At 62.4% G+C, this 22,774-nt stretch overlaps 1 protein-coding gene across 2 annotated transcripts in view; it reads right to left on the reverse strand.

The window, feature by feature from the left end:
* Nucleotides 1-469: 469 nt before the first annotated feature.
* PRDM16 (PR/SET domain 16) overlaps nt 470-22,774 on the reverse strand; it is a 324,677-nt gene continuing 302,372 nt past the window's right edge. The window contains exons 10-17 of one of the 2 annotated variants that reach the window (XM_004272306.3): nt 21,135-21,222; nt 18,144-18,313; nt 17,408-17,485; nt 11,812-11,981; nt 11,386-11,560; nt 7,416-7,643; nt 6,406-6,580; nt 470-5,218 (exon numbers count right to left, since the gene is read on the reverse strand). In XM_004272306.3, coding sequence (XP_004272354.2) covers nt 5,084-5,218; nt 6,406-6,580; nt 7,416-7,643; nt 11,386-11,560; nt 11,812-11,981; nt 17,408-17,485; nt 18,144-18,313; nt 21,135-21,222 — 1,219 coding nt within the window. In that variant the 3' untranslated portion in view covers nt 470-5,083. Of the gene's footprint in view, nt 5,219-5,248; nt 6,581-7,415; nt 7,644-11,385; nt 11,561-11,811; nt 11,982-17,407; nt 17,486-18,143; nt 18,314-21,134; nt 21,223-22,774 lie in introns of those variants that run through there. The other variant, XM_049706092.1, reaches the window with a different exon arrangement.

A 22,774-nucleotide genomic window follows, 5' to 3' on the forward strand; every position in this document is an offset into this window, starting at 1 on the left:
CTTTGCAGTTTAATGATTCAAGGCCTCTCGGTCAGAGCAGAATCAGACTGGGGGGGCCCCTGTGAAGAAGGTCCCCAAGAAGGAGTACGCAGAAGGAGGGGTGCCCTGAGGGCTGGGTCGGCGCTCCCTGCAGCCTGGGCAATTGCTCAGCCTCTGTCCTTCCGGCACGCGTGAGGGTGGGCCCACCTCAGGAGGACACACCTGGAGACCACCACCCTCACTGCAAGGCCATCCAGGGGAGTTGGTGCCCTCTCTGAGTCTGGAAAACGGGAGCAGCAAGGGGACCTGCCCTGGCGGTGGTGTCAGGAAGATGGCACAGGGGTGTCTCCATCAGGACGGGTGGAGAACCTTGCCACGCCCCAACTCTCAAGTCCATCGCCCCCCGCCCTCCCCAGAGGCCTCTGTTCTCCCTGAATGAAGCAGGAGGGCACGGAGGCTTAGAAAAGCACACAGATTTATTGCATATCAATCTCATGTATAAATTCATCGTAGCTTCGGAAAGATTACATTTGGTGTACAGTCCTAGACTACAGCGTCAGCCTCGAAATCGGCGTCTCCTAGGCTTCACCTTAAAGACGTTTCTCTACACAAGTACATCTGTCTTTATCACAAGCATCCAAATGAAATCTGCAGAATCGCTCTCTGAATGACTCCTACACTTGGTGTCCTTTTTATTTCCTTCTCCCACAGCGATTTCCGTATGGATTAAGAACTGCATCTTCCGCGTGGGCAGTTCGAGACGTCTAGTCTTGAGGACGTAGACCCTAATCACAGATTCAGTAACTGCATCTACGGGATTTTCCTTTCTGTAAAAATTTCACGAACAGACACGGTAATGACTGCTACACACGAGCCATGCACAGTTTACTTAGAACAGAAGCAATTTACAATCGGGGGACGTGGGACACACACCAGCCTCCTTCTCAATGGTTTTTTAAAAAACATTCTATGAAAACCAGACATTTACATTTGATTTCTTTTACAACATTATATAGCTCTGAAAGAAAATAAAAGAAACCGAATCTGTAATGTAACAATGGTGAAGGATGACATGGGTGCACAGGTTTGGAGTGTCACCAGCGTACGCATACAGATGCTTTCAGTGCCGTATTCTGACACGGGGCTCAGCTTCCCTCGTCTGGAACAGAACAGAGGATGCAAAATGCATGGAAAGGAACCTTTAGGGTTACTTTGTTCACAAGTGAATTGCACATTTGGAAACTCAAGCTGCCTTTTCATTTCATCTTCTTTTATTTTTTTCCAAAAGTGGTAATATGAATCAGTGACAGAAAAGAAATAAAACAAAAACACTGGAATGGCAGGAGAAAAGGATCGCTCCTTGGAATAACGTGAGGACGTCTTAGTCACAGTATCACTCATTGCTACAGAGACACAGTTTCATGGCTTTTGAGACCCGGCTGACCTCCACCGACCAGGAGCAACCGTATCTTCGCGTCCCCAGCCGGGAGGGGAGCGAGGTGCCCGGCTCCCTGTCCGTCCCCCTACCCCGGGCAGCAGTGCAGGGTGCTCTCCCGGGGGGTGCTGCCCCTTGCCCCTCCCCCAGGACAGCACAGTGAATACAGCTCAGTAGATTTCAGTCACTTGGCCGGGGGGCCGGGGCACAGGGGCTCCATAATCCAGTGCTTGAGGCTTCGGGGCGAACACGAGGGATGTGTATTCAGGTAAGTGCTTTGTGAACTGAGGAAGCAGCCAGGACAGAGAAGGCCGAGGGCCCTCAGGGCTTCCAGGGCCAGTCAGGGTCTGGACACACTGGCTGCACCCTTGGCTTTGTGCAGGAAGGCCACGCCGGCCGGGCAGTCTCTCAGGCTCACCCTGTCCACTCGTCCGCACCCCAGGGTCCCAGGCCAGATGCAGGAGCGCACGCCCCTGGGTTCAGATCGGGGGGCTGAAGGGCTGGCCGGCCAAAGCATTGGCTGCCCTGGGATCCTACCCCATGGTCCTGGGAATGAGAGGGTGTGGGTCCTCGGGGGACTGGGGTTTGAGGGGCGGAGGAGGGAAAGGGGAGGGGGCTTCCTTTCGAATTTCCATTTGGGGGTAAGTGTCCACAGTCCAGAGAGGGAAGCAGCAGAGGCTCGACCGAAGGGTCCTGGCCCCGGACACACCTGGCCCAGTGGGACACCCAGTCCACAGCCCTGACCCTGGCCACCCGCCCACGGACAGAGTGGTCAGCCAGCCAGCTGCCTGCTGTGTCTGCGCTCCGAAGCTGGGATCTTGGAATTCTCCAGCCCGGGCTCCCTGGCTCCCAGACCCCAACCCCAGAGGGTCCCCCGGCACGTGGCGGCGTTGGGGCCTGAACAAGCAGCTGGTGCTAGAGCCCACGGGGCAGAGAAAGGCCAGAGGGGGGGCAGCTCGCTGTGGTTGGGAGCAACGCTAAGCTCTGAAACCGGGCTTCACGGACACACCAGGCATAGGAAGTAAGTGCTTTCTTTGCCCAGGGGTACAAGGACAGACCCCACCTCACCCCCCAGGCCGGCCAAGTGTTCAGGCCAGAGGAGAAACTGGGCTTGCTCTAATCGTTTTCAGAAGGACAAGAAAACAGGACTTAAAATGTGCAACCGGGCTTCTTGGGGAAGGGGAAGAAAAGAAGGAAAGGGAAGAGATAATGTTTAAGAAGATCGCCCACAGAAGTCCGACCGTGACGGTCACAGAGAGACCAGAGGTGAACGGCAGGGCCGGGCCGCAGGGAACAGACCCTCGGGTCTCCCCCAGCCCAAACGTCCTGTTTTGGACTGAGAGAGTCATATCGCAAAAAAAAGCACACACCTTATTCTTTAGCAGAAGAAATCATATAATTTGGGTTTACAGAAATGGGGAGCTGGTATCTGAGGTTGACTTTTCAAGGGGGTCCCATCTCGGCGGAGGGGAAGTTGGAAATTCCTACACACCAGGCGGGTCTGGCCGAGGCGGGTCGAGGATGCCTCCGAGCAGGTGTGAGCCCGACGTTGAGTCTGCAGATCCTCACGGGTGTGGCCACGGCCCGTCCTCCACCAGCAGCTTCTCCGGCTGCCCCGGGGGCGACCTTCCAGCCGGCGCCCACATGCCAGGTGCTCTGAGCCTGTCACCTCGACTGGATCTGGGAAGGGCCAAAGCCCTTTCACTGGGACCCGCAGGTCTGTGCGCCCCCGGGGACTCCCCACCGCAGGTCTCCAGCACGAGGCTGGACCCCCAGTGCCCGGGTGGACGATTGTCTTGGCCTGGAGTGGCTGAACGCTTGGCCACTCCACAGCCGTTTGTATTTTCACACGTTTTTTAGGGCAACTTGGGAGATTTTTTTTTTTTCTCTTCTTCTCAGGATGCTATTCTGCTTCTTATCTTCCAAACAAGAAAAGAAATAAATAGAGCACTTGTCTTAAACGCAGCTGAAACTCAAATTGAACAGAAACACATGATTGTCTGGAAAACGGGCAGCAGGATCTGCTGGGCGCGGGGGACGCGGGGTATTTGGCACTTTCAAAACGGCCCCACTCCCTGGTTACTGATCACACATCACACGACCTTATTACACGGTTTTGGTCCTTCACTAGATACTTATATTAACATTATTTCTTCACAATAAGAATGTCTAATGCCAAAAATACTGTTAAGGAAGAAATAAAATAAGAAAAGAAATGAATTAGAAAAAATTACAAGTTATATACAGATTAAGGTCAATTCCATCAGGGAAAACAAACGATTACTCGAAATTGGCCCCTACGGGAATAATTTAAAGCCCATCCGAGTGGAGAAGTAGCCTGGTCCCCGGGGAGGCGCCGTCCCCACGGGGCTGTGCTGTCTTTGCTCTTTGCGGTAGGTCGCGTCTGGACGCCCTTCGTTCTGGAGCCGGGTCCTGCCCGCCAGGAGCCCACACAAAGAGCGAAGTGGCAGTCGTGTCTTGGGGTGTCAGGTGCACGTGGAGCTTGGCGGCCTGGAGCAAAAGGGAGCCTTGAAGTGTGGCCCCCGGTGGCCCCCGCGGAGGCCCGCTTCCTCCCCCTTGTCCGTCTGACCGGGGGTGGGTGAGGGCTGGAGATCCGAACGTGACCGGCAGGCCTGCCTTCTGAGGACGGTGGCGGGCGGGCTGGTGTGGGGTGGCCGAGGCACAGCCCTTGTGGGGAGAACATCAGGGAACCAGCCACCGCTCCGCCCTCCCCCACACAACCGGGCGTCTGGATGGGGGCCACGGGCACGAATCGCGTGGCACACGATGACAGGCACATCTCCGAGTCCCAGCCTTGGGCCAGCCCAGGACACCGTATCTGATTCCCGGGCACAGTCCGAAACTGCTCACGGGAGTCGGCCCCCCAAACTCAGTTCTGCCCGGGGGGGACCCCAGAATCACCTTGGCTTTACAAATACGGTCAGAGATAGAAAATTTCTCTGCATCTACAGTATAAAGAACACCCCCAAAGGCAGTGCTGGCTCCCAGGCAGGTTTGGGTTTGCAAATAAGCGGAGATTTCAAAGCAATGCAAAATTACTTTTAAAAAACAATTGGCAAGTCACTTTTTGATTTTGCTTTTTAAAAAATACTGTCTATTTTTAAAACCACATGCTTAAATAGACTCTGTCGTCAATAAGATTACCAAAAGGGTCATTCTTGTAATCTTCATTATAAAAATCATCTGGGCGATTCCCTCCTTAGAGCACACCCAGCTGTCCGTTCCCTCTCGAGACAGCACGCGGGCGCCTGGGAGCGGCCCGCCGGCCTCAGTTTGGGGTTCAAATCCCACCCTCGCCCACGGGCTTGACTCTGCAAAGCAGCCCCCCCGCGCTGCACCCGGACACTGTGAGCTGAACCATCTCGAACGCCGTCCTCAAGACCAGTTCTTAGAGCCGGTGAAACCCTACGACGGCTCCGAGGACTCCGGGTTCTGAGTTTTCGTTGGAAAAGTTAAAGTTGGACCATGGCCGGCGGCACAGACGCTGAGGAGAGGTCAGACGCAGGTGACAAGGGGTCTCCTCGGCCCCGGGCCGCTCTGGCTCCCCAAGGCCCTGGCCTCCATCTTCCGCAGCTGGGATTTCTGTCGGGACGTCGGGGGCCCGTGGTGGCCTCGCTTGGACTCTGACCCCAGCCCTTCGGGGGGCAGTCAGAGGTGGTTGATGGGGTTGAAGGCTCCGGACTCTGGCGTGGCTCCCGCGATGTTCAACCAAGCGTCCAGAGGACTCTGGGAGGAGGTGTGGAGAGGAGCGTCCTCAGAAAGGGACAGCATCATTGCATACGCCTGGCGGGAGAGAGGGCGGGGCACACACGGGACGGGCAGGTGAGCGGTGCGGGCTGCGGTCCTGCGGACCCCAGGCCGGCCCCGTCCCCTCCCGGCCTCCCACCCGCTCTGGCTGGCCTCAGCTCCAGAGGTAGATGAGGGCAGAGGCGCGGGGGGCCGGCCCACAGAGGAGGAAGGCGCGGTGGGGGGAGCTCTGTCAGGCGCTTGTGCAGAGTGCCACGAAGACCCTCAGCCTCTTTGGGGCACATCCCCCCTTGCAGTCGCCTCCACATCCCCTGGCGATCAGCACGCGTCCCCAGGCAAGTGTGCTCTTTGGGAGGGACTGGGAATGCTGGGAGTTATTGCTAAGACCCTGTCAACGAGGCTCAGGCCCTGCCTGGTGAGGCCTGTCCCCTGTGGATGACCATGGTGGCAGCACAGAGATATTCTGGGGAAACGATGTGCAGCGTTTCTGAGACGTGCCTCTGGCCTGGAGCCCGGCTTAGCCCACAGGGCATGAGCAGACGGGAGCGGGGGCCGCTCAGAGCAGGCGGGCTGGGGGGATGTCCCCCCGAGTTCACGCTCCGACAGCATTAGTAAAAAGACGAAGACAGACATGCAAACAGCTCTTGCTGAGGTTCAGGTGGGCTGCAGAGAGCTGAGTGAAACCCCGAGCCCCCCAGACTGGAGAGAAGCAGGAGGCAGGCTCCTGCGACACCTGTGCTGAGGAACGGGACGTGCCCAGCCGGCCGGGTGCCCGCTGACCCCGTCACGGCTGTCGCTTGCAATCCTGACCCCCAACGGGGCAGCGTCCTTCGAGAAGACCCTGGGCTATCATCATCCCTGCTCGGGTAGAGGCAGAGGGAGGCCAATGCAGCCACAAGGGCAGGGCACCTGCTGTGGACGCCTCCCTCCAGGGACGTGAGGACGGGGACCCACGCGTCCGCGAGCACTGCGGGGGGAGCGCCCCCGTGACGGTCTCGCTTGCGTTCATCTGCCCTCAACCTCTCCCTGCCCCACCCCACTTGTGGGCAAGGGCAGTCACTTGGGGGTCTCTCTAGCCGATGCAATAGGCGCAGGAGGTGTCCCCAGGCAGACGTGGGATGGTCACAGCGAGAGGCGAGGCTGTCCCTGGTGGCGGGGGGCGCGGCTGCCGCCTGCCGTCCAGCCTGGGGAAGGCGAGGGGGTGGGCTCTGGCGGGTACCTACCTGGTTCTTAGCCTGCCTGTACAGGGTCTGTTTTAAAGTCTCAGAATCTAAGGTGGAATTAAGCACATCTTTAACTTCCAATGCTTCCTCAGCTGCTCTGCGGAGATCCAGCCCCTTCCCAAAAGTCGGCATCGGCTCCAAAGCCAACAGACCGCCTGGTCGCTCCTCAACACACCTGCACCAACGACCGGAGAGGGGCCTGCCGTTAGCCGGCCTGGCCTCTCGCCACCTCTCTGATGCCCCACAGCTGGCTCCATGCCTGCATGCGCGTCACGGCATCTCCACGGGCCACGTGCACGAGGAGACAGACACACGGACACACAGACACCTGGACGGAAGCCACACGGATGCAGGAGAGCGACAGAGGGAGATGAGTACGTGCACACACTGCAAGCAGCAGGCGGGGCGCTTGGGCCTCAGGGATGGGGGCAGCCGGGGACACCTCGGTTCCCGAGAATCTGGGCGGCCCGGGGCTCCTGACCCCAGCACTCAGGGCTGGGAGGAAACGGGCCGTCTCGGAAAGGCCTCCGGTATCTACGGGCCTCCCCCAGGAGGATCATGGAACGCCGGCAGCCTCACCGGTGCCGAAAGCAGGCGGCGAGCGGTCGGGACCTGGGGGATGTGGCTGTGGTTCACCTGCTTCCAGAACTGTGGGTGCTCAGCCCCCGCCCCTCACAGCCTGCTGGAGGCCAGATGTCACCGCTCTGGGTTCTTCCGCAGGGCCGGACACGGCCCGCGGGTCCAGGACCAGCTCCCTCTCAGCCGTCCCCTCCCCCAATCTGCTTCCGGGCCTGGGGAAGCGTGTGTGTTTGCGCGCGCGTGCGGGTGTGGGGGGCTGGAGCCCTGACCCCCTTTCCTGGGGCCCGGCCTCACCCCCGCCTGCACACAGAAGTCCCTGCAGTAGGAACGCCTGCTGGGAAGGAGGGTGAACCCCGCTGGGCGGATGGTGGGTGTGGGAACGAGGTCCCCCCGGTGCGCGGGGCACCCGGGGGCCGGGGGCCGGCGCCCACCTTCGGGTGTGGTCGAAGCCCATGGCCAGGGAGGCGGGCCCGTCCTCCTCGTCCTCGCAGGCAGCCTGGGGCTCCGGCGTGGGGCACACGGTGTCGTCCTGGGACCTCCCCGCCAGGCTGTCGCCGTCGTCCTCCAGCTCGTCCTCTTCCTCCTCCTCTGCATCCTCGGGCTTCCCGCCGGCCAGGCCCGGGCACGGGGGGGCACCGTCCAGGTCCTGGACTTCCGGCCTGAAATGACACGGACGGAGCTGGCCACAGACGCCCAGAGGCCAGTGGGTCACGCCTCCGCCTTCCCTGACGGCCGCCCCGCCCCCTTCGAAGGCAGCCTGCCCCCCCGCGGTCACTGAACTCTCAGAGCCAGGGTCCTGGGTGGCTCGGCTGCCATCCTTGTGGAGTGAGTGACTCAGGCCGAGAAGGGGGACTGCTGAGGCCTGGGCAGGGGCTGGGTGGGCACCGCTCGGCGGCAGGGCTCCTGTTATGCCAGCGAGGACAGCGGGCCACTCAGTGGCTCAGGGAAGGAAGCCACGGCCGGGCCGGTGGGGAAGGGGGCTCTGGGCTTGGGCACCGCACAAGGGGCGCCCTTGGGGGGGCTCAGAGCATGGGAGGGCTGCTGGCCCGGCCCTGATGGATGCTTGCTCCCACCGCCCGCCGTGAGGACATGAGGACAGGGCGGCCCCTCCGCAGATGGAGCGTCTGGGATCCAGGGTCCCGGACCACGCGGACCGGGCTGTTGTCAGCGATGGAAACCCGCCAGGGGGCTCTCTCCTGCAGCCCGGACCCCACCTCATTTCCCTTGGGGTCCCTGCAGCCGGGCGAGCCTTTCCCACCCTGGGTCCTCATCACTGAAAGCAGAAAACAAGCAGTGAGGGACAGGTTGCTCATTCCCTTCAGGAAATGTCACCAGCTGTGTCTGGTGCGTCTGCAAGTCTGTGACCAGGGGCTGCGGCCACAGGTGGGCTGGGCCCGAGGCCATCTGGGCGGGGGTCCGACACGTGGGCGGGGGGGGTGGAGGGCGAAGCACACGCTTCCGGAGCCCGAGTTCGGAGCCCCCCGTCCCCGCTCCTCCTGGACCCCACACGGCCCACGGGAGTCTGTTCACTGCTGTCAGGGGAGACTCAGGCTCCCGCTCGGGGCACCAAGGCGAGAGGATACGTCCCCCCCGAGTGGTCACCACTTCCAAATGCAGAGAGGGTGGGGGGCCGGGCTGAGCTGGGGGAGACCCCGATGGCCCTGCTCTCGCCCGTCCCTGTCTTCACTTCTTCTCTTTCCACAGGGACGTATGCGGATACTGAGAGCTGACCTGCCCTCCAGGACGGGCAGGACCCCAGCACATTTCCCTTGTCACCAGGTGCACGCCCGTCCACCGCGGTGAGGACCCCAGAGCCAGGTCCTGCCTCCCACTCTGGGTCTTGGTAGGGTCCCCTTGGACAGGGCTTGCCATCTCGGAGCCCACGCCCTCCCAGGGACGTGGGAACAGGCCCCACGCTGAGGGCTGGTGCACAGTGCAGGTGGGGAGCCCTGCGCCCCGGGGCTCGGATCAGTGCAAAGCCCTGTGTGTCAGTTGAGCAAGCCTGAGCTCTCTGTGCAGGTTTATACGTGAGCCCCTCTCTGTAGGAGCAGCAACCTCGAGCGCTTTGTCTCTGCGTCCCCAACCCCGCCCTGCATAGAGGGTCTGCTCGTTGGTGGGAGGCCTGCATCGAGCATCAGAGCTCGCTGGGTGGGGACAGGGGCGGATATGGCGGGGACAGAGCGGGGGATCTGGCTGGAGACGGCTTCAGACAGAGAGGACACCAGGACGAGTGTCCAGGCCTCCACACGGCTGCCTGGGGCGGGGGAGTCTCCCCGAGGCCACCGCACCAGAGTAGCACGGCTGCGGCTCAGACAGCGGGGATCCACCCCTCCCTGTCCTGGAGTCTAGACGTCCCAGGTCCCGGTGTCACAGGGCTGCTTCTCCTCCCGGCTCCTCCCCTGGACTCCAGCGGGGTGCTGGCGATGCTTGGGACTCCTTGGCTTGTGGGCACATCACCCGATCTCTGCGTTGTCCTCACACGGCACCTCCCTGTGCGTGTGTGTGTCCCAATCTCCCCCTTTTCTAAGGACACCAGTCCTATCGGACATGGGCCACCCGACTCCAGTAAGACCTTATCTTAACTAATTACAACTTAAGACCCTATTTCCAAATAAGGTCACACTCTGAGGTGCTGGAGATTAGGATTTCAACATAGGAATTTGGGGGGGACAGGATTCAGCCCAGGAGTTTCTGGGATTGTAGGGCCAGGAAGCCTGGCAGGCCCTCAATTCTCACTGACGGTCAAGAGAAAGATGCTGGTTCTGGATGTTAGTACTGGCCCCTAATAGGACCGCCAGCATCCTACCGCTTTCCGCACGTTAGCCGACAAACGTCAACCGTGACCATGGTCTCCATATCCGACAACGATGTGCAGGCACCTCCAGGGGCTCCCGGCTCCCGGGATGCAGCGTCAGCAGGCGGGGCCAGCCGAGGGCCTGGGTTGGCACGGGACGTGAGGCCAGCCTCCTCTGAGCCCCACGGACTGCCCCCCAGGGGCCCTGGTTGAAACGTTCTGCTCCGTGGGGTTAGGATGGTGCCGTCCCTTCTTCCCTCTGGGGACAACCCCTCTGTCTGGTGGCTCTCCTGGAGTGTCCTCCTCGTGGCTGAGAGCTGGGCCTGTCACCCAAGCCTGAGGTGTGGGAGCCACCCGGCGCGGCCGCCCACCCCAGGGAGGATGCCCCGGGCATGTGTCAGTTCTCGTCTGGCTTTGCCCTGGGCACAAAGGAAGAGTCTTCAACAGCTAGGACGTGCCTCGTGGCCCAGCCCCTGGGTGCTCAGGTCCGTGACTTTGAAGGCGGAGATCACAGAGCTTGAACTACGCACAGCTCTCAGAGCCGTGGGGCGCTGTCTGAGCACAACTCCACACCCCGGAGCAGATGGCAGGGCCTGGGTTCCCATGAGACCATAGCGTGTGCCCAGAGCCAAGGACGGCCATGGGCACTTTGTTGGCCGTAGAGCAGGCAGCGCTGCCCCCAGGAGTGAGGTCTCCACTGCCAGCCAGGCTCTGGGATGTGCAGCCCATGGCCAGCCTCTCCCACTTCCCCTCCTCTGAGCCCACCCAGGCGCCAGGTGAGATCACCTTCCCGGGCATAGATTCAGGACTTAGCAGAGCCAGAAACAGTCCAAGTGTCATGTCATGCCCATCTGTAGATTTGACAGGTCTTTTTGGTGCCCCTGCTCTGCCCCCAGGGGCACCAGTGATGTGGGAACAGACAGGCTCTTGGGGAGCTGGGTGTCCTGGGGGACCCTCGTCACCTTGCTGGAGATGGGTGGGGAGGGACCCGGGCCCTGGGGCCGCAAAGCCACAGCCCACCCACTCCTCTGGGCCTCTGCAGAATTAGGGGAGCACATCCCTGAGGACTTTTGGAGTTTGGGCATCTCTGATTCTCTGCCAGCTGAGCCCCGGGATGGAGGTTATGCAGAATACCCTCCGCATCCCTGAATTCCCAATTCTGCCGTTCTCCTGCCTCTGTGTGTGTGTATTTAAAGGGGCAGCACTCTTGCTAAGCAACCTTTTCTGCCTCGGATTAAATGAGAATGTTCTGGAGTTTCAGAGGCGCGGCAGGTCTCATGGCAGGAGCCATCGCCTGGCCCATGTCCGGCTGCACGTCTCAACCGTGAGGCCAAACTGTACCATTTAGGCCTGTGTGCTGGTACCACACTGAGCGTGTGACACACGCCATCAGGCCAGGGCGCCTGTTCTAATCGCCCTCTGCAGGTGGAGAAACCGAGGCAGAGAGGGGGCTGGGATGGACACTGGCTGCAGAGCCCACGGGCCTCGCCCTCTGCGGTGGGCCTGGGGTCCCTGGTGCTGGGACGCGGGACCCTGCTGTGGGCGTGACCATACAGGTGACCATGCAGAGTCCAGAGCTTCCTGGGGCCCCGGGATGGGTTTCTTACCGTTTGTCTGTTCGCGTTGTTGCTTGGTTCATCTCGCTGTTGGCAATAAAGTTTCTGATTTCTGAGAAATAGGCGTCTTCCTTTTCATCTAAAAGTGCATGGTGGTCCGACTCGGAGGCGGGGGAGGAGGTGCTGGTCGCCAGGTGGTTCGTGAGGACCCCCGAATGCTGGCTCACTGCAGAGGGGCAGCGTCAGAGGGGGGCGTCCCTCAGCTGAGCCCCTCCCTCCGTGGCGCACCAGTGGCGGGGCGGGCAGCCAAGGAGGGTGCGCATTTGGGGCGCTCTCAGGGAACCCACTTCTTGGGAAGACCCAAGAGCACAAGATTCTCCGTAATGACAACGGTTTGAGGGGTGACTGCAAGCTTCCCCACAGAGCTAGCTTGAGTTCCCTTCGGCCCCGCCCCCTCCCCGCCGGACAGACCCCCACCTGGAGCGTGCTCGTGCTCATGCTTCTTCAGGTGTCTGTCCAGGTTGGTCTGCTGCCCGAAGCAGCGGTTGCACAGGTGGCATTTGAAGGGCTTCTCCTTGTTGTGGATGTTCCGGACGTGCCGCTGGAGGTTGGAGGAGATGCTGAAGGAGCGGTCGCAGTACTTACACCTGTAAGACACGGCGCCTCAGCGGAGCCCCTGGCCTTGAGGAGACCCCCGAGGGCCCTGGGAGGCGGTCCTGGCGAAGCTGCCCCTGGGCGGTGGATGGTGTCGGATTGCGCCCTGAACAGGCCAGGGGGACCCTCTGGGGCCTGCGCCCCTGGGTGGGCAGCACCGGGACCCTCTGGCGTCTCCCCTCATCTCTCAACCTCTCTGCTGTCTGGGTCCGCCCAGCGCAGAGGCCAGGGCCTGGCGGTCCACGGCAGAGGGCGGCGTGCTCCTGGCGGCCTCACGGGGGCACCCGCGCACCAGGAAAGATACTCCTGGCAGGTTTTCTTGGGAAGGAGCCCAGACCCGCTGCCTGCAACCTTCCTCCCTGGCGGAGAACCCTCCCCTGGCCTGGTCCCGGCCCCTCTCCACAGGTCCTTGGGTGGACCGCATCTCCCTTGGGGCCTCAGCTGGCCAGTCCACTAACAGGGCACGGGGGCTGCCCCAACTCTCTCGAGCATCCTTCACTGCCCTGAGGTGAAGAGGCCTCCCAGCCTCACCCCGTCAGGTGGCCTCCGTCCACGGACCCCCTTCAGTGGGGGGCGCCCTCAGCCCCTCTGCAGGGGCACCCGCTGCCAGGCTGCACGGCACACTTGGGAAATTAGAAAAAGGCGCTCTTTCCTCCAGATGCTTCTGTTGTCAGAATATTGTCGTGACCCCCACAAGTTTACCAGAGCAAAGCGCTTTACTGACGGGAAGTTGCCATGAGGCACGATTTGAGACGCCTGCCATGTGCAGGTCCCCGTGGGTGTGGGGCCTCGTGCGGGCACAGCCTTCACGACCACCCTTGGAGGCCCCGAGGGCGGGGAAAGGGAGGGTGATCACCCATGGGAACTGACAGAGGGGCCTGAGCACTGCCGGCACTGAGAGAATGAGAGAGAGAGAGAGAGCCGGGGAGGGAGACGGAGGACCCACAGCCGCCAGCTCCACCCACGGGAACTGACAGAGGGGCCTGAGCACTGCCGGCACTGAGAGAATGAGAGGGAGAGAGAGCCGGGGCCGGGGGACGGAGGACCCACAGCCGCCAGCTCTGCAAACAGTGCCACCTCCTCCTGGCGGCAGGAGTCCGGGCCAAGGCCGTCCACTGCTCCCACCCGCTCTGCACGCCCAGCTGGGCCATGGCAGAGGGACTCCGGCTCGGGGGTCTCCAGTCGCACACGTGTGCGAGCGTCTCAGAGTGCTCTTGCACACACGTGTGGCTATGTCCACTCTTGCGGGTGCAGGTGCGTGTGCACACGTGTTGGTGGGCACGCTCGTGTGCACCTGGCCTCAGAACTCCCCCAGGGATGCTCATCCAAGTCTCAGATGCACAGGGGCACCGAAACACCCATCCCTGCGCTCAGGTCTCCTCCTGCTTCGGAAACGAGCTTCCCCGGAGCGACAAGCAGAGAGGCGAGCACGGCAGGACGCTGAGCGGCCGAGCCCTTCAGGAGGCAGAGTCTGTGCAGCCAGTGCAGAGGGGCATGAGCTCGGGACGTCAGGTTCACCCAGAGGGCGTGGCTGGAAGGCGTGGGGACCTGCCGTGAGGCCGCGGCCTGGCATTCCTGCAGGGGCCGGTGGCCGTGCTCCAGCACAGCGTACTGGTCACGAGTGCTCGGTCACGTGCACGGGGACATGTCTGAGGACGCTCTGGGGCCCTGGCCTCCCATCTGCGGCCGGGCTGGCGGGGGCCTTTCTGGTGCCGCCCACCCAGAACCCGAGGTGCCCGCCTGACACTTGACATTCAGAGGCTGGCCCTGCCCGGGGAGTCCGGGCAACCTCCGTGTTCGCAGGGCCCCCACGAGCCGCCGCTGGGGCCCAGGAGCTGAGCTTTCCCTGCTGAAGGGGTGGCAGCCTTATGAAGCTCTGTCCTGGTAGGTCGAGAGGCTCCAAGTTACCCCCGCCTCTCCTCCTGCGGGATAACCCCTGGGGAGAGGGGCCCAGCTGGAGGGAGCCCCTACGGCTCCCCTGGTGTGATTCTGGGGCTCATTTACTCAGTTCCCGAAGCTTCCACATTCTGCCTGAGGCCAGGCTAACGCTGGCTCCCTCCATGGCAGATGGGCTAAGAGCTGTCGGTGATCTACACACTAACCCCCTGGGCTCCCCGTGAGCCACCCTCGGCCTCCTCTGCTGCTAGGTGCCAGGCCGGCCTGTTGGGCCAGCTGAGCTGCCCCCGGGCCCCTGGGTGTCCCTGGGACATGGAACCTTGGTCCTCCCACAGCCTCGTGACTTGGACCCACGTCCTGGCTGCCAGCACCGGGAAGGTGGTTATCTTGTCTTTCTCGGCCTGCGGTGCCAGAGAAGTTGGGCTGGGGCTTGAGCTCTCTCCCTGGCTGGGCTGAGCAGAGATGCTCGGGTGTCCTCTGACCTGGCGCTCCCCTCTCGACGGTCCAGAAAGGAGGATTCTTACATCCCAGCCTGCACCATCTCGCTCCCCCACTCTGCCCCCAGCACACCCCCAAAGTTACAGAAACCCTCCACCCCCAGTGGCGCCAGGCTCGCCCGTAGGGCGAGTGCAAGGCCAAGCTGGCCCCAGCCCGGGTCTGGGCGTTCGCCCCCTGCCTGTCCAACAGGCTTCACACGGGCTGCGTGGTGCGCCCGCCTTGGTCTACACAGGTGCCTGCACACTTAGCCTCCTTTCCCTGTATCTTTGGAAATTCAGGGACCCTCTGCGAGCTCCACCAGCGGCCGTGCATCACCCCAGAGCAGTGGGAACTCTGAGGACAAAACAGGATTGGCCGAGGAGCTCATCACAGACCTGAGACCTCCCAGCCCCAACCTCTGCGGGGCTGGGAGGGGCTGGGGGGGGCTGGGGGGGCAGCGGCGCGTTCGATTTGGCCACGGAGCCCTGAACCTGGCCCTCTCGTGGTCCTAATCTAAATAAATGGCCCAGAGAAGTACATTTGAAATTTTGGGGACTGGTGAGCCCAGGGCTGCGAGGGAGCAGGGCTCTCAGAGCAGCTGGGATTTGCGTTGTAAATAAGCTGACGAGTGGCTGGTGAAATTTACGGCTGTGCTGTATAAAATAACACACCATCGTGCTCCAGCAGGAGTGGGAGAGCAGAGACCCGCGCTGGCCACGGCGGCGGGCAGGAAGGGCCTCGAGGGGACCTTGCTGTGACCGCATCTGCCGCCGCCCTGGGAAAGCCAGCCATGGTAGAGACCCAGCACCACGTGGGGAGGGTGAAATGGCCCTTGGGGGGCTGGCAGCGTCCTCCCCGGGACCCAGTGGGGCCACACCAGCCATCACAGGGAGAAAAGCCTTCGGTCTTTGTAAGCGAGGAAAGGAAAGAAAGAAGAGATTTTGAAACCCAGCCCTAACAATAAAATGAGCAAAGAAAGGACACCTATGGGCCACCCGTAGCCCCGACAGAAATGGTAACAGGACCTTGCTGGGTGCTTTGACTTAACACAGTCAGCGAGACGGGGAGCCAGATGGGGACGTGAGCATCCTTAAAGCCGGAATCCCAGGTCCCGCCAGGAGCCCACGGCCAGTCCACGAGCGCTCGCATCCGGAGTGTGACTCGAGGCCCCCCACCCTGGGCAGCAGCTGGGGGGACCCCTGAGCACGGCAGCTGCCAGCACAGATGAAGGAAGCGGCCCCCCTCATTCCCAGTCCAGTTTTTATATCTCTCCTCCCACGTCTCAATAAGCCCTCCGTGCCGGAGCTTGAAGGAATGTGTCACCAACTGCCCCTCGCCCCGCAGCTGCACGCAAAGATCTCGAAGCCAGGACACGGGCTGGGCCGGGCAGAGGTGTGACCTCCTCTCCAGCAAACGCATCAGTCACACTAAGGGGTCTGTCTTTCTCTTGCTTGTGAGGGGCACACATGCAGCACACACACGTGGGCTCCGGGCAGGCGGTGGGCGGTTTTCATCAGACCTGGCCTGGGCCAGCAACGGGCTTCTGTGGACAGACCTGCACATTTTCCTTCTCCAATTCAAGACGTTCTGATTCACAGAGTGAGCCCAGAAGCCTCAGTGACGTCACAAGCACCGTCCCACACCCCAAACTCCTCATTGTAGGCTGCCTTGAACCAGACGTGGTCAGGATTTGCAGCGCAAACTTTCAAAGCAATCATTGTTACCCACGTCGAAACTCACAGATTGGAAAGGGCAAAAGAAATCGATGATAATTAAATCCTTCTATAAACACGGCCCCGACGCCCCAGGGGCTCTTACACGCAACACTGTCCAGAAGTTGGTTCTCCTTACAGAAAACACACGTGGCTCCTTTCCAGGGAGGGAACCAGGCCAAACCAGCCTCCATTAAGTTGTAAGCCACTTTTTGAGGGGAATGGGGTGGAGGGGGGTGTTGTGGGCAGGCCGAGGGCACTGAACAGATGAGGTGAGCTGACGCTTACCCGGCCAGGACAGGGCACGGGGACTGTGACACTTGCAGGGGTCCCTGTGTGGCCGCCCGGCCGAGGGATGGGGACACACCCCCAATCTCCAGGGCCAGTGGGTGACTCCCAGCTCTGTGCGGCGGCCAGAGGACAGGAATCTCATGTTGCCAACTTAAAACCACACCAAACCCCTTACTCCCGGTGACTGCTGTTCACCAGACAGCCCAGAATGTCGTCCTGGCATTGGGACCAGCGTTTCCCCAATTTGCCTCACGGTCACCATCTCCAGGGACTCCCAGGGTTCCCCTGGGTGGGGTCCCCAAAAGACAGGGCACTACCCTCAGCTCTTTTCCTGCCCGACAAACGCCCCAGGGACCAAGGGGAAAGGCCAGAATGGTAAACTACCATGGCCATGATCTCGGACCCCCGGCAGGTCAGGGGCGTCTCTAAGCCTGGGGCTCCAAGTCTTTGAAATGGGGTGATGCCTCCACTAGTTGTGAACATGAAATGCACTGGCTCTCACACCCCGCCCCCCCCCCATGCGCTTGTGACCACACCTCTGCAGGCAGGAGCCCAGGCACCGCGGAGCGAGGTTGGGGGCAGAGGCGGCGTCCGTCCAGGGCGGTCAGGGGGATGTAAGGAATCCCTCAGGATGCCCCACGCTTGGCTGGGACCCGCATTTGCACGGAGCTCCTTTTCCTCTGAGACCAGCCCACCCCGCCGTAGGCGCTTGCCCTGGTCCCCTGCCCAGGGCTAGGTCAGCGAGGGCTGCCGGCCGTGGTGAGGGGGGCAGAGTGGGGCTGGGTGGTGGTGAGGCTGAGGCTCCCCCCGCCAGACCACCCCTGGGCCTGGCTTCTCTGCGCCAGTCGACACCCCAGCGGCAGGTGGGAGGGTTGCTCCTGAGCACCCTTCTGGGTCGGCAGATGGGAACCTTCCGGTAGCCTAACCTTTACAACGCCCCTGGGCGCAGGGCGGCTGAGGGGCCAGGAGGGAGGGGCGCAGGTCCCACCCGTCGCCCTTCCTGTCCGCCAGGAGCCTGCACCCCCTGCCGGGCGGGCTCCTACCTGTACGGCTGCTCCCCGGTGTGTGTCCTCAGGTGCCTCGTGAGGTTTGCTGATCGGGGGAAGATCTTGCCACAGTACCTGGAGTGGAGGGGTGGGTGAGGGATGCGTGAAGCAGACGCACGGCCGAGACTCGGGCGCCCGGGTGCTTTCCTGGTGCTGCTTCTCCCACACCTGGGGGCAGGTGGCCCGGCGGCACACCCTGGATTTCAGTCTCTCCTCGGCCCCGGGGCCCAGCTGAGCCTCACAGAGAAGCTGGACTCGCGCCACTGGGCAGACGGCACTGGCCCACCCTGGCCCGCTCGGGGCCGTCCCCCACCGCAATCCCCCCGCTGCCAAGCAGTTTCTCAGCCCCGGAGCCCGGCCTCGGCCGAGCCGGCAAGGACCGGCCTGCACAAGCCCGTGCACCTGGGGCCGGACCATGTCTCCCCAGCACTGGGCTCCCCACCGGCCCCAGAGCTGTGGTTAAACACTGACCGCGGCACCTCAGCCTCCGGCCTTGCGAATTCCGACCGGCCGGCCAAGTTTGCACTTTCTTGCGCTCACGGGAGCACAACCTGGTGGGGGGCACGTGCATATCTCTGGGGAATGATGTCAAGGGGACAACGGGCCATCGGTTGCTACCACGCTGTACCCGGGCTGAGACTGAGAGCTTTCTCCTGGAAGTGCAGGCGCACGGGCCAGCGTGGCACCTGTGGCCACTCTGCCGGGGCCGCCCCAGGGGCTCTCAGCGTCTCACCTGCACGTGTAGCGCTCCTTGCCCTTCCTGAGGATGGGGTCCGAGAGCGTCGGGGGTGGGGACCGGAAGTTGAAGGGGTGGGGGGGGAGGGGCTGCAAGGAGCTGCCGGATTCCGCCTTCATGGCCGCAAAGCTCTCCAGCTTCTCAGTCATGGTCTCGATGGCTGACATCTGTTGGCAGGAGAGCAGGAGAGACTATGGGGCGCCCCCGAGCCGCCCCCTCTTTTGACGCGCGGGAACCCGCCCCCACGGGCATCTGGGGGTCCTGGATGACTGAGCACGTCACGGGCCCCCAGGACAAGGAGGTCGTCTCTGGAACCCATGGTCTCCTCCTTCTTCTTGACCACTGGGCTGGGTTCTTTTGCTTTCTGCGGCCAGCCCTGCTCTTGTCCTTGCCTGGAACCCCGTCACAGTCCAGGGTCTAGGCCGGGAGAGCTGCAACTGCCCTGCCCCAGCCAACCTGCGCTGGGTGAGAAGTGGGTGACGCGGGCTGCCGACACCTGCAATTACACAGCCCTTTACTTTGAGACAAGCCAGCAAGGCCCTGCTGGCTCGACTCTTGGCCAGCACTCCTGACGGCTAGTTTGGGTTAAAGACAGAATTACATCCCTTTTTTTTTTTTTTGGAGTGGTGAAAAATTGATAGCTACCTGAATCAATCTCAGGTTAAAACATGAATCACGAGCCTGAGGCACTACCAGCACCTAGGGGCAGCAGGCCATAATTGCGGGCAAAGCGCTAAAAGGAAATTCAACAGCCTAAGGTTGGATTCCACTAACTGAATGTTCGTAATGATAACTCCAACGTGACATGGCACAGGACACAGTGACACAGGCAAGAGGGGCTGCCTCGCTGCTCCTCGGAGATGCCAAGGCGTTGCCTGGGGAGGAGAAGGGAGTCACCTCCTCCTGGCATTGGTCATTTCCAGCTGGCGGGCAGGGTTCTGATCAGAATCCCAGGCTGCACCTGCCCTGAGGCCCTGGGGCTGGGGGACAGGAGAGGGGAGGGGGCTGCACAGGCCTCAGCAGCACTTCTCCCCCGGAGAGTACCCGCTGCAAGCCAGGCCCCATGGGAGGGATGAGGCCAGAAAAGGAAGAGCTTTCATTATGCCCCGAGCCCCTCAAGGTTTAGGCTGGGGAACAACCGACTGGTTACAATAAAACACCAGAAAGGGGTTTACAAACAGAAAATGGGGTCCATCCTAGTGGCTGAGCCTCTCTTGACCCTGGGCTGCCCCTGGGCCCTGGCCAGCTCTGTCCAGTTGCAGGGCTTTGGGCCTCGCCACCCTTGTGGGGCAGGCACGGTCCCCATCAGATGCACACGATGCTTCCAGCCACGGGTGGCCCCACCCATCCCCACTGATGGACAGATGGACACGGCCTTGCCCCTCAGCTGCCGTCCAGCCTCTCATTTAGCCCCTCCACGGCCCGGATGATGGGACCTGGGCATACGGACTGCTGCTCATCTGCCTGTGGGTCTCAGTTTTAGCCAGAGCCGTGGGAGGCTCTGGGACTCTCCACCACCCCAGACTCCCCAGGACCCCAGAGGTGGTGAGGGGCAGTGGGCTGGCAGGACTGCCTCACCCTGCACCCCATACACCTGCGCGTCGGGCCTCAGCAATGAAAGGCCCTGGCAAGGTCCTGCCAGGCAGCTGACCAACGCAGCCTGGCGTCTTCGTGCAGTGGTGACCCCTAGACTTTGTAGAGCCCACAAGTTCTCCTGTCCGAGTGACGGTCTGACCTCAGACCATTTAATCAGGCGACTTACTAGTCCTCTCTCCCGCCCCCACCCCTGGCTCTGGGCCCGCGGGCAGGCAGCAGGGCTGGCAGGTGGGGGGAGCGGGCAGCAGGCACAATGGGCAGCCGGGCCCCCGCCAGGCCCCTCTTCCTCAGGCCTGGGAGGGTCCGGCCTGCCTGGCCCACGCCGCCTGAGCAGATATTCCCGGCCGAGCTCCCGCACAAACACAAACACAGGATGTGCCTGGCTGGCCTGCCGGCTTGTTCCAGCCGGTCCTGAGGAAATCAGGGGAAGTTCTTAACCAAACTCCGAGGCCCCAGCAAGACAATGGGAGGCTCTAAGTTTAGCTGTGAACCCAGGCAGGGCACAGGTTCCACAAACCGGGGGGTTTGTCCCAGGCGGGAAACTCGGAGCGAGAGAACAATGCCTGGGTCTGGAGTCTGGGCCCAGGCCTGTCCCACAGCTCAGCCCCCGGCCCCTCCGGCTGGGACAGGGGAGGCCTGTGGCTCTGGGGAGGGGGCTGGGTCCCAAGCAGTGAGGACAGGTGGGCACCGGGGCAGGGAATCAGGGGGACTCCGCCGGCCCTGCTGCTTACTCCCACTCCTGCCACCTCTCTGCACCCACCCCTTGGGAGGACGCGGCCAGGGGCACACAGGAGTGCCTGTAGGCTTGGTGGGGTCTGCGGCCACTGCCCAGACTTGGGGGTTCTCTTTCCCAGACCCCTGATTCTAGTCTTGGCAGGCGGCCTCTCCACCCTCTGCATCCCCGGGTGAGGGCGGTCCCCCTGCCCACTGCCCCCCGGGACGCCCTGCCCTCGACGCCAGTCCCTCTGCTGCTGTCCTGCTCCCTACTGCCTCTGCCCCCTGCACTCAGGCCCTTCTTCTCCTGCTCTTTTCCCTTAAGGATCCCCGAGTCCCTCACACTGGAGAGACTGCTGGTGTCCACACCTCCCCGGCTCTCTCGTGTCTATTCTCCCTACATTCAGAATTCTTGTGTTTGCTCCATCCAATCTGCTGCCCACTGCCCCATGCAAGTTCACTCCCCCTCCTAGAGCTTGAGCCGCAGGTCAATGAGGCCCCTTGTGGACCCACAGGGTGCCCCCACAGAGAACCACCCTCCTTCCTCACCCGTCCCGGCCCTTCCCATCCTCCCCAGCCTCAAAGAGACCTGTGGGTTTTCAGGGACGGGAAGCGGAGACCCGCCTGGGGTGTGTGCCTTGGCCCGTACGGACCTTGGGGCTCCTGGCTGGGCCTTACCTGGGGGTGGAAGAGCAGTGGGGACGGCCGCAGGTACTTCTCCTTAAGGGCTCCCACCGGGTCGGTCACCTTCCGCTTCTCCACCCTGCTGGACAGCAACACAGAGGGTTACGGACCCCACCGAGCGGCCCAGCGTTGGGCGGGGAGGCGCTGGGGCCCCCGCCCCTCTGGGCGCCCACCCGTGCCCCGTCGGTCACGAGCTGGGGGGCCACCACAGCGGCCCAGCTTCCATGTCCCCTGTGGCCACGTCCCACCTGACGCTGTGGGGACGTCTGTGACCCAGCCTCACAGTCGCCTGCCGAGCACACGCTCCCCATCACCGTGCCCAGGTCTGGACCCTTTCGAGTCTCCCCAGTGTCCACCCCCTCCCCCCCCAGCTGCTGGCACCCAGGCACGTGAGGAACACTTGATGCTGGAGCCGGGAACCTTCTGAAGGGCCCGTGTGCACCAGCCTCTGCCAACCGGCCTGTCAGCCCAGCGAGGGCTCCCCCGAAGCAGAACGTGGAGCACACGGGGGCTGCCACCTACACCCCACGTCCCTCTCCCTCCCGGCCCATGGCACAGGCACTCTGCCTGATGGGGCGGATACACGTGAGTGACCGGTAGGTCTCTATCCTGGGGAGGCTGCAGGGCCTCCCCGCGGCAGCCAGGCAGGGCCTACCTAAAACCTCAAGAGAGCTACTGGAGGTGACAATTCTAGAACATTCCCCAAATGCCAGGACAGCTGTCAGTCACAAGCAGAGGAGGTGGCCATCCCTCCTCTCCCCGACCCCTCCTCTACTGTGTCCCAAGGAGGCCTCCCTCAGTTTCCCCTGGGGGATCGTCGAGATTTACAAAGTGGGATCTGGTGAGGCCTGCCGCCTCCCCACAGGCAGCCACAGCTGCGGTGACCCGCCGCCTCGCTTGCCTGGGGCCACGCTCCCAACCCTCTTAGGCTCAGCTCTGCCCCCAGGGGACTGGCTGGGGCCTTGACCGGAGCAGGACGGGGATGGCCGCAAGGACAGGGGCCCAGAGGCGGGAGCACCCGGGGAGCGCAGGCGGCCACAGGTGACCCCACCGAGACCCCAAGCCGCTTCCAAGGGGAGGAGGTGGTCTCCACGTGGGAAGTTGGCTTGAGGGGCACCCCGCTTTGCAGGGCTTAGCAGAGGCCCTGTTCAAAGCTGGACTGAGTTGGCCTTTCAACAGGCCCCCTGGGGGGCGTGGTGTGGCCCGAGAGGAAGGGGCCCCACTTCGGGGGGTTGTTAAATGTCTTCTTCTGCCTCTTCCCGACTTCTGTGTCTAGCGACAGCCGAGCAGGCTGCTCCAGGCGACCCCCGCCAGCTGACCCCACAGACCCCAGGGGACACGTGCTCTTCCAAGGCACGTGGCTTTTGTCACCACACCGTCCCCAACCCATCTTGCAGAGACAGCAGCACGTGGCGGTGAGAGGGGCTGGAAGGCTGGGGGGTCGCCAGCCTGGCGGTGTTAGGGTTCCTTCACCCTGGGGGAGGGAGGATTGTGGGTATACGTCCACAGTCACTGCCGGGGCGTGGCCTGTGGGGAGTTTCGCTGGAGTCACCCCAGAACCATCCAGGAGCTGAGGGGACCCTGTCCCCTAGCCCTGGGCCAGCCTGTTAACAGGCAGTGACAGTCGCCCACAC

This window comes from Orcinus orca, chromosome 1 (assembly GCF_937001465.1).
Source record: "Orcinus orca chromosome 1, mOrcOrc1.1, whole genome shotgun sequence".
NCBI lineage: Eukaryota > Metazoa > Chordata > Mammalia > Artiodactyla > Delphinidae > Orcinus > Orcinus orca.